This window comes from Buceros rhinoceros, unplaced genomic scaffold (genome assembly GCF_000710305.1).
Source record: "Buceros rhinoceros silvestris isolate BGI_N320 unplaced genomic scaffold, ASM71030v1 scaffold28, whole genome shotgun sequence".
NCBI lineage: Eukaryota > Metazoa > Chordata > Aves > Bucerotiformes > Bucerotidae > Buceros > Buceros rhinoceros.
Genome location: NW_010427217.1, coordinates 88,769 through 104,511, shown reverse-complemented (window position 1 = coordinate 104,511; position 15,743 = coordinate 88,769). Strand labels below are relative to the sequence as shown.

Genomic DNA, 15,743 nt, shown 5'->3' with positions numbered 1-15,743 from the left:
TTTCCCTGTCTTTCTTGCACAGAGACAAGAGAGAATTTGTTTTACAAGAAACAAAAATACAATTAAACATTCTTCCTAGAGCTTGAACTGCCTGTTTTAGCATACATATTGTTTAGAGCACTCTTCTAGGTAATTTTGAAAGTTCAAACTTCAGAGGGAAAAGAAAGGAACGGTTTGGTCACATCACCTATTTTTATTTTCTATTTTCAGAACGGGACGCTGGGTGATAAAGAAGAAAAGGCCACCCAGGCAGAATGTAAATTAATGTGCTATTAGTACTAGCACAACGTTCAAGTCCCCTGAAAGTGCTGAACAAGCAGGGAGATTACACCACCTCCTGGACAAACTTTTTAAATTGCACATACAGTTTGCTTCACATGATGGATGGGAACATGCCATGGAAGCGTTATGATGTTAGTTACATCCCACGTCCAATCTCATGTTTTACCTCCACATGAAATTTAGTTTTCCTCTTCTGCAGAAAACTTTAATAAACAGTGATTCCTCTTGAAAGCATTATTTAGGGGAAGCACAAAGCAGTTCTAGAGTGCAAGGCAAAAGAAAAGACAATATGTTTGGAGTCTCCAGTTTTTGAACATTTTAACGTTTTCAAACTTTTCCCAAATTCCGTTTTAAGTAGCAGATGCAAAGAAGCAATAGAAAAGAATCTCAAGGTTTAAATTGAATTTAATCCAAGCCACTTTTTATTCTCACACCAAGAGTGGAGATGCTTGTAGAAGAGAGAATGGTGTGCATTTGTGCACAAGAGATGAGCCAATATATTCCCTTTCCACATACCAGCCACAACCCTCTCTAGAAAGTACAGCTCATGAGGAGCTGGCAGATTATTAGAAGCTGCAGATTACTCGTCCTAGTTTTTTCTTTCCTTTCATTTTGTGCTGAACAAAGGCAGAATATAAGATGATCACTATTTAAGGACACTTAAAAGCACTGTTTCCTTCCCTCAGACTTCTTTCAACGTTTCTTACCCAAAGTTTTTGCTCTTGGAAGTTGTGTCTGCAAAGATCGATTCCAGTTTCTCACCGGGAGAAAGGAACAGTGGGATCTTCCCACCCTCCCTTTGCTTTCTTCACAACACAGCACTTTTCCAGCAATGGCCCTCAGATCCTGAACATTTCCAAATACATAGCATCCACATTTTGCCAAAGCAGCCCAAGAACAGGGTAGGAGAAAGTCTGCCACAACAATTTAGTACTAAAGGTATCAGTCAGACTATGGGGAACACCGCTAACAATGTGATGGCCTGGAAAGAGGGATAAGGAAAGAATGAAAAGCCTCTCTCAGCCTTCTCCACTTGCAAAGAGTTTTATGTTGACAAGGAGTGGCAAAATGCTCAGTTCCTCTGCTGGAAGTGGAAAAATCTGAAGCCACGTCCTACTTTCAGTGCTGTCCCACCATGGCAGTAACCTTCACATGGTGCTGAGACTTCCATGGTCAATCGCCCCGCCCTTTTCCTAACTCCATCAAAAAAGGTTTCATCATCCACCTCACAGGACCTCAGCCTTGCAATAAAGACAAATGGCAGCATCTCCCTGATAAACTGAGTTTAAAGAGAAGGGGAAGCTTATAAACAGAAAACATCCAGACTGTGTCACTAGCATTCATGAATAGAATGGACTTAAACACCAGCAGGTTTATTTTACCTGGGATAACATTCCTTGTAAAAGTGATTCCTAATGAGAATCACATTTTTATTGCACTTTCAAAAAAAAAGCACATTTTACATTTTACCTGAACGAAGTATCTTCTTCCAGCTGACAGTGTGAGCAATTTCATTGTACTCAATAAAATTCACTGTTTGAAAAGCTTAAGTCAGTCTCCTTGCTTTAGAGTAAGACCTACACATCACAAAATGTAACAAAATGTAACTTTCAGGAAACAAAGATTCTGCCCCCCCTCCCCTGCCCCTTGGTATTAGGAAGAAGTGTTTTTATAGGGCTTCTGGTGCCAAAGAAAATTTATGAACTCCTGCAGAAAGGTGATAGGCTACGGGCTATTTCTGAGGTGACAAAAAAAATACATATATTGTCTATTCTTTTACATTAGATGCTGTTAACTTTTACCTCATGCTGCGTAAGCTGACAAGGCAGAAGAAAACCATGTTTTGCTGTGTATTGTGCATATTTTCTACCTCTTAAAAACACCAAAGATGCGAAATCCACATGTGCCGATTTCAAAAGAAACTGTGTAAGCATTCTCTGCATTCTGGCTATCAGCCAGACTACAGAAGTGAGCTATAGCCAGCAAAAATGAACAGGACTGACCAATTATTTTTCTTTCAGTTGTGCTCCTGAGAGTGAGGAGAGATCTTACATGTAAAGTCAGGCTATTTCAGGCCTTTCAAAGAGTTAAGAAATACTTCCAAAGTTTGAAGTAAATATAATCCAAGGCTCTACAATTGGACTCTACCTGCTTGAATGCTGGGGAAAAAAAAAGATGACATTTTGAGCAAATTCTACTGTGTTAGCAAAGAAATTTAGTAAACACTGTAATTAATTTTCTTTTTATTGTAGCCATCTATTGATCCATCCATTTATTCCACAATCTGTCCACCACCCCCAGCTCTTTTCCCTTTTGATCTCTTGTAAAGGTAGTTCTGGCTTTCAAGGCAGGACGAGTTTGTCACTTTGGGCAAGACAGCCATCAAAAAAGAGTCCTTTTGCAATTCTTGACTTGGTATCAACATAAAAAAAATTACTTAATTTCAAGGAGAATGGAAAAGGAGAAAACCAGGAAGCCTGTAGCTCTAAAGCATTCTGCAAGACAAAATCAGATTGGTTCCAATCTTTAGCACTACAATGAGCTTTCACATTTTGTTGCATATTGTTACAAAACAGGCAAGTCAAAGTATCTGGCATATGAATTCGCTAAAGACAATGTTTTTATTAATGTAATGAAGAAAATTATCCTCCTAGTGTCCTCTCAAATTTCCTGTCATGCAGAATTGCCAACTTCTTTAAACTCACAAAGTTAGAGAAAAATTTGTGGGCATTTCAAAATGTAACACTGTCAAACAGAAAAGGAAACCCAGCACAGAATACCCAGCAGCTGGCAAGCAAAATATGTTAAAAACTCAATAACCAACTGTCAGTGGTAATGTCTGAACAAGTCAGTTACATTTTACTCTTTCAATTTTTTATATTTTACCTTTCTCCACAGCTTCCTTCGACCAGCTTATGCAAAACAGATCCCTCGCATAACCAACAAAAGCACTCAAGTCATATTGCATTAAGCAGTTACCTGTGCCCTTATGCATACAGACAGACACCTATACTCACATTTCTGTGCTCTCTGATGGAAAAGCCTCACTATATATTTGATCAACAGAGCCACAGTTCTACAGATCTGCTTCAGAACAATAGCCGCAAAGAATTTTTGAAGGTGAAAAGGCTACAGGCTTTGTTTTCTAGCTAGGAGGAGGATACTGAGCAAGAGTTCATTAATAAATATTGTTACACGCTGTCTCAGTCAGTCACTACAGAATCAGAAGAAACTAGGAAGCCTGAATATGGCTTGCATGGTTAAAAGAAACAGATGAGGAAAAGTTTCCAGACTTCCTGATTTCTAGTAGCCTCAACCTCTACTGAAGACTCTCGCTAATAAGTTTGCTTGGATGGGAGCTGTAGCGATCTGTTGCACACGCAAAGCACCTGTAACGAGGGAGGAGAGTCCCAGCTTTAGGAAGGAGAGTGGGTTTAACCAGAACTCCCACAGATTTATCTTAAATGCACATGTGATTTTATGGGTTTGTTGACATGCAGAAGTTTGCTTCCTAGAGCTGGAGGTAGGTGCTTTTAATTTTGTTTAGATTATGACGTTGGTGGGACAGCAATCACTGATTTCCTACTCTGCTGTCTACTCTACGTAATCCACCAAAGCAGTACTTGCCTTCCTTCAGTTACCTTTGCCTTCAAAGCAGCTCTACAAATCCAGTTTTTGAATTATGTCTAATCCAGAGCAGCTTATTGCAGTGGACTCTGGTGAGGAGATTCACTGACCTGGAAATAAATCACCTTTCTGTACGCCATCCTTCACTGTGTTTTCCCCATCTCAATATATTAAACCGATTAAAAGACAATGGAAAAACCTTTACCTTCTTTATGTGAAAACAGGGAAGACTGCCATAAGAGTATTGCAAATGGAGCAGCAGGTCAGCAGACCAAACTCTAAACTGTATAGACTTAATCCTTGTTAGTTGCAACAAAAGGTCATTTCTGGCCCAAAGTATTTGCTGCTCTGTGGCATCACTACGCAGCTGGGCAGAATAAAATCTGATAAAATTCCTGATGCAACAGCAGAGGGTGTTGCAGATCAGGTCTAAGGTGCACCGAGGAGAATGACACAGGATTTCTTACACAGCACTTTGTCTGGGTTCGGCTAGGATAGGGTTAATTTCCAGCCAGGATAACTGGACCAAAACAGCCAATGGGATATCCGATATCATACCAAAGTTTGCTCTGTGGTGGCGGCAGTGCTAAGCAGTGTGTTGTAGATCGCTCGTTTCATTACTGCCTCCTCTCTCTGTGTTGTTCAAGTAAACTCTCTTTATCTTAAGCCACACTGCTTTACTTTTACCTACCCCCTGCCCCAGTTTGAACCATGACAGTCCTGTATAGTACCCAATGTGGGGCATGACAGAGAGTTGAGATAACAATAGATCTGCCCCAGGAGTGTTAAAACAATTTTTCTATACAGACTCTGTAGTTAAGCAGTCCATGATCACCTGTTGGTCATTTTGCTTGTTGTGGTGGCGTCACGTAAATCCTTATGTACACTATGTATTCCCTGTGGTGATGTTTATCATCTCTGGGAGATGGATCAGGAATATCACGTTGTTATATTTGATATTTTCAACCTCCAATAAGGTTATACCACTGTTTACGAGGTTAATTTGGTATTTGTATGCAGACACAAGCCCTCAGCCTCTGTAGGCAACTTCTGTCAGGTGTGAAAGAAAGGTACTCCTTCAAGGAAGGTATTGATTGTCATCCAGGCAAGTGGATCGCCACGGAGAGAGACATCCAGTACCTGAGGGAATCTGCTGTGCTGGAGGTGATTTATAACAATCTGAATGATGAACAGCTACCTACAGACCCAGCTGAAGCCCACTGCACACTGTTCACGCGGTGGAAGTTTCTATGAAGTGCACCACCACCATATGCCGATTCATTGGCAATAGTGACTCAGGGTGAAGGCATGGGGGACACGGTGGATGAAGTGGCTGGCCCACTCTGGCAATATGAAGGAAGTCTCTCTTCCTTTCTGTGGGCCTGCATCTTGACTGTGGAGGAACTGCCTTGGGAGTTCTGGTGATTCAAGGGTGACTTGTCCTACTCCCCACCTGTACACACCCTTATCTCAGCTGTTAGGAGTAGGTGCTCCCCTGCTCAAAGATGGGAATATGGAAGGTACGCACCATGGCGTCCCCTGTGGTTTCACCTACATGGCTATGGAGAGGACATGAGGAAGTGGAATGGAAAACCCTTGGAGCCCTGAGTATCTGAGTTGTGAGGGAAAACAATTGTGAAAAGGGATTCTCCCAAGAAAAATGCTAATCCAGGGTAGCTGGACCGAACCAGCCAATGGGATATTTGATACTACATGGCTATTGAGAGTACATTATGAAGTGGATTGGAAAACCCTTGGAGCCCTTAGTATCTGAGTTGTGAGTGAAAACAATTGTGAAAAGGGATTCTCCCAAAAAAAATGCTAATCCAGGGTAGCTGGCCCGAACCAGCCAATGGGATATTTGATACTGTACTGATGTCATGCCCAATACATGTAAGGGGGAGTTAGCCAGAAAGGGCATGCAGTTTTTTCAAACAGCAGCTTGGCTTGGCAATGGTAAGCAGTGCACTGCATATCACTCCCTTTATTACCGTTTTCTCCCTCTGTGTCATTCAAGTAAACTCTCCTTAGCCCACGTGGCTTTACTTTTACCTCCCCCTCTCGCCCATCCCTCCCGTGGCAGTGGGGAGCGAGCAAGTGGCTGCATGGTGCTCAGTTGCCAGCTGGGTTTAAACCACGGCACACTTGAATTTTTTTAATTTCTGCCTGATTCTGTTAAGTTTTCCGTAAGCATTAGCACCAACTCAGAATTAACCTGAAAATAATTATGGTTGGAAGAAACATATGCATATGAAAACATATTCAAACATATGCATGTATGAAAAGATGAGGAGAGAGTTAACTCAAGGAAACTGTTTCCTTTCTATTCCTTCTTGCCAGTAAGTGAATGTGAAAAGTTAATATTTTATTCTGTCTTGAAATAGGGGATCAAATCTCTCCCAGATATGGGTATACACAGAGAAGAGAAAGGTTATCCAGCACTTAACAATTCTGAGAGATTGCTTAGTTCACATGACCATTCCTAGGGCACCCTCATAAAAATCGAGATGCCGTGTGCTGTTGGCTTCCCCATCGTAAGAGAAGTGAAAACCTACAGTGCACAGAACAGCTGAGGAAGTCCTACAGATTCCCAAAGAAAATTTTGCTCATTGCAAAGAGCAATTGCTTCCTTCTACTGATCCTCTGCCTTCCTCTTGTCTAACATCCCCATAGGAAAACCGTAGGGACTGAACTGTGCAAACCTTTAGGGAGACTTACACGTACGACAAACATAGGTCTTTTCATTAGTTTACAAAGAAAAGAGAAATAACTGATGCAAAACTGAGCACTGCTCTCATGTCAACACGATACTATGCGCCCTTATGTCTGTTATTGAGCAAAATAGCTCTGTGGCTGGATAGAGCACCACAGCAAAGTAACACACCTCTAAATACCTGCCTTAACAGCCTTACTGCAAGCAGGTAATGACACACTGAAATCATGTTCAGAGGAGGAATGCCATGCTTTTCCTATACCATTTATATCATCACTAAATACAAAATTTTCAAAGATGCATCCTGGAGGCAGGGATTGGTGGACAGTCACCCGTAATTCCTGGTTATGGACAGAAACCCTTAATTTCTCCAAAGTGACTGATTATTGTGATAGCTGCTCTCAGCCAGCAGCTGCATGTGTTAAAAACAAAACTCAATCTTTGATCCATGTGTTTTAAAAAATGAAACCTGGTACAAACCGCACATTTTGGTGGCTGTAGGCATTTCACACTGATGCAAATGCCACCGAGTCGCCCGTGCAAGAAGGGAAGTTTTACTCCTCCCTGGTTCATAGGATGCTGATGGCCCAAACAAGTGTAAGCAGGAAATCAGTTCTGTCTGAATGACAGGCACAGCCCCACAGAAGCATTTTAGTTCTTGGTTTCAGCACAGGACACAAGACTGTCTTCTAAAGAAGTTAATGATAAATAAGCGTTGGAAGGGATAGATTGACGCAGAGAGTAGAGAACCCTTTCAGATTGACTGTGGGGTGTAAATTAAGTGGGAGTAGATTAAGTGCTCTCTGTTTTCAGTTCTCTACTCAAGTCTTCTAAGTCTTTTTCCTCAGCGTGCTTTGTACTTAAAGTGCTGTAAATACACATTCTTATTTGTACTTTATCTTACCTCAGTTGAACTGAAGGTTCAATTCATCTCAACCTTCAGTCAAATTTGAGGGAAAATAAATATCCTGGTACTAGAGAACCTTTAAAGCGTCCAGCTCGCCAAACCATTTCTTGAAGGTTTACTTAGGTAGATATTGTTGACAGCATTTTAAAAATATTTTGACAGTATTATTTGAGAGCTGAGTATGACAGAATGAAAAGAAGTAAAAGCTATCCCAGCGGTAAACAGGAAGTGTTCTGGCACATGGCAAGATTGCTGGAGCACCAAGTGCTTGCCCAGGAATGAAAACCACACAGTAACTTTAAGAGTAAAAGCAGAATATGTGCGATCAATCAAATCTGCTCCCCAGAAGGGAGATAAACCTCTGCATTGACTAAACACAACATGAACATGTACCTTTCAGCAGACATGCAGATTTTGCCACACCTGTGGCACCTGCCACAGGTTCTGTAAGAATAGCTTTTTAATGGAAAAACGTTACCTGGGTTTTTGTAGATGCTAAGCACATCCTTGAAATAATGAGGTAAGAATCTTTCTAATAAAAGCAGCACATCCTCCAACTCCTCCAGAATGCCCACAAGCAGAAAGTTTTCATTAACGTTCAGCTTTGCCCTTTCAAGGGCCCACTCACCAGGCTCCCTGTATGAATTTAATGGAGGAAGAGAGAAAAAAAATAGTTTAAATATGCATTTACTTCAGAAATTCAACCCAAGAATACACTGAATCAAAAAATACTCAGTGCCGTACATCTAACGGAACATTAAAAAATCCCCCACCAAGCCCAAGTGGCTTCCTGAGCATTTCTGCACACCAATTAGAATTGGTTTGTCATGTAAAAACACGATCACATTAAAAGGAGTTTAATCCCTGGTGGAAGTATTCCTTTCTGAAGATATCCTTCACCAAGTTGTTTATAAGCTCAAACCTGGGAACTCCTGTATTTTGACTTGGATGCGTGACCCAGCTCACAGAAGGAACAACTTCTCCGAGTGATGAAGGGTGCTAAGGGGTGGTGGTGTCCCTGACCCACATCATGGGAACTGCTGTGAGCAACCACTGCCTGCTGTTACCCAGTGCATACCGCACAAGAGGCTACCGGCCTGTTCCTGTTTCCCACCTTCCTTCCTTTTAACTCCTGTCAAAGTCTTCATGGGCTTCCCTTTCCTTGCCATCACTTCTGACTGCCCTGCAGCCCTGCTACAGGATTTGCATGTGTTTGCTCTGACTGATACTGAAGATTTTGAAGGTTCTAAAGATCAGTTTGGGGTTATTCTACCTTTTCCCCCAGCGAGATACTACTGACAGGACACCAGTACATCTTTATGTTTCTCTCATAGTTTCTTGGAAGCACAATTTGGTTAGACAAGCATCAATCCTAAATGCCTGAGACTAACTCTAATATTCATTATGTCCTGGGAGCAGCAGTCAGCATTCATATTGATAGGGAATAAAATGCCACTGTCCCAAACTAAAGGAAATCAGCCTTTTCATAGGGTCCAGCTGTTACAATGAACATCTGAGTCACACATGCTACCTGAGAGCGGCTGGAGATCACACCTCTTCTCTGACTTCATTAGGCTATTGCACACTCAATGTAATAGCAAATTTAACCTTTGTCAGAAGCTCTTTTGATGACATGTAGAAAAGCTTATTGCTCTACACTCCTACTAGAACAGACTTAGAGCAGGTTTTTCACTCCCTACAACCTTCTCTGCACTGATCCATTTAGTGGAAGAGCAGAGTGTCCTAATAAATACTACAAGCCTCCTGCTTGCAGCAACTTGTGAGACTAAGAGGTATTTGAAGGAAGGGCAAGGGCATGATGGGAGACAGATCTAAAACAAGCTACAAAGCAGTACTTCAGTATACTGTGTGGGAACCTCAGAGAGGTATGTGGTGGAAGTATTCAGGTATATCACTGATGTTAATGGGATTACTCATGCACACAAGTTAAATGTGCAACCATAAGGATTCGCCAATCAGGCCAAAATACATTAAGAAAAAAAATAATGAAATTGAAGTTATGAATCTATTTTGTTTCTTAATCATAACTTCACTTATGCCGAAAAAATAATGCAGGATTTTACAGCAAAAAGACTTAGAAAATGAGACACAAGAAAACCACATTTTTGCTTGTTATTACTGCTATAAAGAAGTACAGCTTTTGAAATAAATTTTTGAAAACATGCAGTTCTCACAATGGAGAAGCAGTAACAATAAATCATAGAATACCTTGAACAAACCTAATGAAGAACATGCTGTGACAAACAGTACAAAATTATTTGTAAACAGGAAGGCATTTAAAATTATTCATGTATTATTGCACAGAAGTTTACTATGCAGCATCAGTATTACTGCAATATAAGAATGGCACGGACACATTAAAAATGAGCTAGCTCAACTACAGCAGAAGCTGCACTTTCCGTAGTTTTAAGCATGATTACTATTTCTTACATGGACACAGAAACCAGGAAACCCTCATATATAGACCTGATATATAGACAAGCACATGAGCAGAGCTTAAACATGTATTACAAGATTACAATGCAAGTAAAATGATTAACGAGCACAAATGGCCACTGCCATTCTCACCTTGCCAACCCAGAAAAAAGTTCCACACAAATACATCAAGATTGGATGAATTACTCAAGCAGTAAGAAAAGATAATACTACATTTGCATTATGCTCTTTACTACAAAATATATGCATGCAGTTACCACATAGAGCGTGACATTGTACTTACACTTTTCTCTTGTACTTCAAATAACTGTTACCTCTTTATTACTGGTTTCTGACAAGATGTTGGCAATAGCTATTACTGAAACAAACTGGGATACTTTGTCTATATTTACCTGCATCTTGGATGCTGTCCACAAAAATACGGTATGATGTAAAATAACCTGGGATTGGAACATTCAGGGTAGTTTTCAAGGATACATACATTAATGTCCTGTGTGGGAGGAAAGAAAAAAAAAAAAAAAAAAAAAAAAAAAAAATTCGAATACTTCATTTTCCTTTCTCTGTTAACAAGCGTTTTCTTTATCGCATACTTTATATGGTCTTCTTAGGGTCAAAGAATTGCACTGAGGCTGTACCAAATACCTTAAAAGTCATCTACCAGTCAGTTTGTCTACTTCTAAATATAATTGGAAGGTTTCAGAATGGTGAGAGGGAAAAAAAAGTGATTTTGTCCTAGAATGCAAACCCCCATATTTTATTTTTCTGCTATAAATAACACAATTGTTGTATTGAGATTACTGTATGATTCAAAGCATGACATATGGCTCAAGTTTCATATTGAGTTATATTTAAAATATTCAGGAGATTATTTTCAGACTTCTCTTCATCCTAAATACACCCTGGGGGAAACCTGAAGTAGCCAGAATAAATTGAATTGAGACAACAACGACTTACTTTCTTTTTTTTTATTGTACTTCATTCAGTGAATGGAATGAACAAATGTAAGCTCTCATTCCTACAGCTTACTCTTGATATAAAAACATACATCACTTTTGACCACAATTCTGTACATTCCTCAGATGTTCAGAGTTGAGCCTGTTGTGTAAAATCCCCACTGAGAAAAGGGCTTATTAGAAAGTATTCATCATTTTTCTGATTTTTCATTCATCTAATTAGGAGCTATTTATCATTTTTCACGGACTAGGCATAGCTACTGAACCCTAAGGAACTGTATTCCATTTCTAGATTTACTACAGCATAATAATAAATGTAGCTGCAAATGGGGTTAGTTTCCACTATCCTTATTTAGTCTAATAGTCTCTGATTTTGCAGGCAGACCCACTGACTCTAAACAGACGTACAGGGGGGAAAAAAAAAAAGCACAAGACAACACAAGCAAAGATGAAAGGATCTCATCTTTGCAAAACCAATCCTCATTCTTATTCAAAGACGTGCTCTTAAAATGCAACAGGCTCAATACACATTGATTCAAACCAATGACAAATCCAGACTTCACCAAGTAAATAAAATGTGACAGAGAATGCTTCAGTGGATAACATGCCTTCTGCAAGCCAGAAGTGCTTGACAGCACAGGAGACATGGAGAGCATCCCCTGATCTCCCATGGCAGTGTGGGGTACAGGCCTCCAGCTGCCGCGCCTGGTTTTGAGACCTCAGCACAGAAAAGCTCTTCTCAGATCTTCAGCTCTCATACCTAACTTCATCAGTATCACTTCTGGGTCTGCAAACTTTTAAAGTACATTCCTCTTTCCTCCTCTGTATTACCCTTATGTAAATCGGATTTTATAAGCACATCAGAAGATCTTGGACTGCAAAGTAAATGGCGAGGAATCATCAAAGAAAACAACATCAAAATTGCCAACTGGGATACAAACAACCCGTCTCTCCTGCTCCCCACTGTGTATTCAAGCACACTGAGAAGTCTGCCTGAAATACATACCAGAAAATTCATGGTCAAGACCTGAATTTGACATTCAAGGCTCTGAGCTGAAGCTAACCAGTCCCCCATTCTCAATGCTATGAATATTACTAAAGAAATCTACTGGTGGCACTGGCAATGTGTCACTCCTATTATCTCAATAGGATTTTCTAACAAGAATTTAAAATAGCAGGTCTGTAAAGGTTTATTGTGCTTTTGCTATACACACCACCAGAGATGTTTTCAGGGATGCGTATTTTCGGTTTCCATAAGAGACCTGCAATGAATTAATAAATCGCTTAGATTCTAAAATATGTCAAATACTTTATGTCCAAGCCAGCCCGCACTTGACTGATGGATTAACTGATAGGCAGAAGCACCTATGTAAGATTTAAGAAATCATTAGTAGCATTCAACTGAGAGCCATTCTTCTTTTCTCACTCCCACAGAAAGGTGAACGGACATTAACTCACAATAAAGAATAATGAATACAGTGAGTCAGAAAATATCTCTGAGATAAATAAGTATCAATACTGAATACAAAAATGTAACATGAATCTTCTTGTCATTCTGAAACAGTATTTTATTAATACGGCCAGAGAATCAGCCATACAATAAAAGCAACATGAATCCACATGGAAAATCCTACAGCTTTAAAAAGTCAACAGATTACATTCAGACAAAAAGAGATTTTTAGTATTCCTTCCTAAGGTAAACTGCTGTAAGATCACTGAAATAACTGGGACAGAACTAACCTAAATTATCAAGTAGCAATTCCTTTCGAATTTGATTTGTGGAAGGAATGCAAAAGGATAAGAGACAAAAATCTTCCCCCCGCCTTGTTGATGCACGTGAGGTTTTAAAATAAAGGCCAGGTACACTTTCGTACAAACCTACCACTTTTTTTCCACGCAACAGCACACATGTCATGTTCCTGACACCAGAAGGACCAGCTTTTCTCCACAGTAAAAGCACTGCCCCTTTCCAGTCTCCGTTTACCACCACCACTGTGGTCCGTATTACCACTGCTGGAGGGTCCTGATGCATCTACAGCACCTGCTCACCCGTCCTATTCTACTGTATTCATAACCTGTGAAATAAATCACCAGCCACCATCCATCCCCTCAGGGAAGATTTTACTTGATGATAATTATGCAGCTCTATGAGACGTGAAATCACAGTTTTTACCCAAGAGGTGAGGTGAAAGAAAGGCCATCCTGAGGTGTGGTAGTCATTAAAAAACTTAAAACACACTTACAGGAAGCTGCTCTTTGGTTGCTAGCGGGACTTCCAGGAATTTCTGCGTTTTTTTCTGAGCACAGAGAGCTAAGGTGAAAAGACGTTATTCTAGGCAGTGTTACTCTGTTATCCTAAGCGACATTAATGCCACATTTCCCAGTAAGAGCATGTCTTCCCAGCAGGACACAGATCTTTCAGGGCAGAAAGCTTTTTATGCGAGACAAAAAATAGCAAGGTGACAGATGACAGCCTTGCTCGTTGAAATCACTGGAGACACCTTGTAAAAAAATGTAGTCTAACACAGCCAGGAAAGATACAGAACGAAACACACACAGCTACTTTGATCATACCCCTCCACAATAAAGAAAGAGGAATTTTATTTCATTCCTTAGCTCCTGGCTACAGTTGACACTGCTCACATCCTGCTGGGCTTCTGTCTCCAGCAGGGCAGAGGGATGCCTGGGAACCAGCCCTGGGGCTGCAAGTAACAACAGAAACCATCTTCCTTCTTCTTAGTACTATATTTTTCCATTGTTGTTACAGTTTTGGCAGAAATGGTAAACCAGTGACGTCTCCTTCTTCCTTCTATAAAACCGTCTTTCATATAAAAAAATCACAATGTGCCCTAATCTATTAATTCATGAACGAGCCAAACTACTGATCTATCAGAAATATATCAGAGGTATGTTACTAGTATTTTAAAGTTAATAACAAAAGAACTGTTGTATTTGCCACAGTAAGCTCATATGTCATAAAAGGAAGTCAGCACGATTAAAACTATTTCATGGATACAAAATTCCTTTGGGAATTTTAATGCTATCACAAAACCAGCAGGCTTCAAAGTATTTTTGGTAGAACAACAATTTACTCATATTAATGTCTTTAACTCATAGCAAATACTGTAGCATATACAAAAAGATATGACCTTAGATTTGAGAATTTGATTTACTACTAGCATAAAATCCTAAGAGTACTAAGTAACTTTTTTTTTGTCTAGGAGATACTTTACTTTTTTTAAAAAATGAAGTAATTCTTGGGCTTCAAAGTATTCATTATTTCTTGACCCTCAATGTCTCAATCAAAATTACAAAAACACGATTCTGCCATGGATGTACAGCAATTCTTAGTATCCCTAACTATTTAAAATGAGGAATCATAACTGAAATACATACACGCCTTTCAAATACTTTTCCATTAATCAATAATTAATATATGGGAAGCCATAAAAATGGTCTTTACCTCACATTCAAAATGAAAAATATGACATGTTGTCTTTCCATGCCCTGTCCTGGTGAGATAATGCAGCTGCTGTGGAACCAGGAGATCCTGCTTACAATCCAGCCACAGTGCGTGCTCCTTACTTAAGTCTGACAGCTGCAGATGCGAAGTTGAGGTGTGTCATGAGGCTACAGAGGAAGCAGTGACCTAAATAAATACCTTTCAAATTCCCATAAAAGAAAGTTTTTTTTCCCAAGTGGAAAACCAGTGAGTGAGCCCAGTCCATGGTGACTTATGCTCACAAGGCTGTTGTTCATATGCTGCTGCAGTCAGTGGCACAGTCTAGTCCTCATCCTCACTAGCAGAGGAAAATTCTTCTGCTCTGCTGAGAGCGCCCAAGAATCCTCTCATGGCTTGTAAAATGTTTTCTCGCATACTTGCTCAGTGTTTGTAAAGAGGTCAAATTGACCATTACATCCTGAGGACAACTATGCATCATATGAACTAAATGTAACCATGATGAAAAAATAACAAACCCACCACTTTCTCTGACCCCGGCTAGGGAGCTCTGGGGGGCTGTACTATGATGGAAAAGAAAGTGTAAACACGATGGTTAAAGAAAAGCATTTGCAAGTGTAAATATGAAAAGCAAGAAGGAAAAGCACAACTTTCTACTTTGACAGGCTGCAGAAAGACACTGAAAAGTCAAGGTATAGTTGGCATAAAAGTTTTCAAATATAAATGTACCACTTACTAAATCTTATTTAGGAGCACGAATTACATTTTTATGGAAAATAATCTATAATGTGGTATTTTAAACCCTAATTAGAGAGGCTTTTACTTCATCAGGTGATATTTAATGCTTCTGTCCAATCTCAATCAAGTATTTGATAACTAGAATCACAGTGCAGCAAGATGACCAGTTTCTTTCACATTCTGGAGGCATTTGGTGCTTGTTTGTGCACCTGTGTTAACAGCACTGCAGCAGATTGCTGTGGGGTCATCCCTTCCCAAAACAGTACTGCCAACACAGCTGAAGCCAAGTGTTTCTCAGCTCATGCTATTGCCATACTGAGGACCTTCCAGTAGGGCTGCCAGGTGGGGTGAATTGTGTCATACTGGGTGGGATGATGGTCCTCTGGAGATGACAGTGAGCTGGACAAGTCTATTGGGGCACCAGTGGCAGGCTGGAGTGAGTAGTGGACACTTTGGGGAGAAGCTCCACAAGATGGCAGAGCTGATCTAGCTAACTGAAATGTGAGTTTCTGTCCCCAAATGCCCCTTGCACCAGCTTTGATTGACTCTTCACTCCTGTGCAGGCTCTGCCAGCTCAAAAAACTACAGAAATTCTTTTCTTTCCCT

The 15,743-nt window shown here is 40.2% G+C and overlaps 1 protein-coding gene across 1 annotated transcript in view; it reads right to left on the bottom strand.

Annotated features, from left to right (window-relative positions):
- The window catches only part of UST (uronyl-2-sulfotransferase), a 98,349-nt gene that overhangs the window by 25,999 nt on the left and 56,607 nt on the right, over window positions 1–15,743 (bottom strand). Inside the window, exons 5-6 of the mRNA XM_010141775.1 lie at window positions 10,379–10,476; window positions 8,008–8,165 (exon numbers count right to left, since the gene is read on the bottom strand). Coding sequence (XP_010140077.1) covers window positions 8,008–8,165; window positions 10,379–10,476 — 256 coding nt within the window. The remainder of the gene's footprint in view (window positions 1–8,007; window positions 8,166–10,378; window positions 10,477–15,743) is intronic.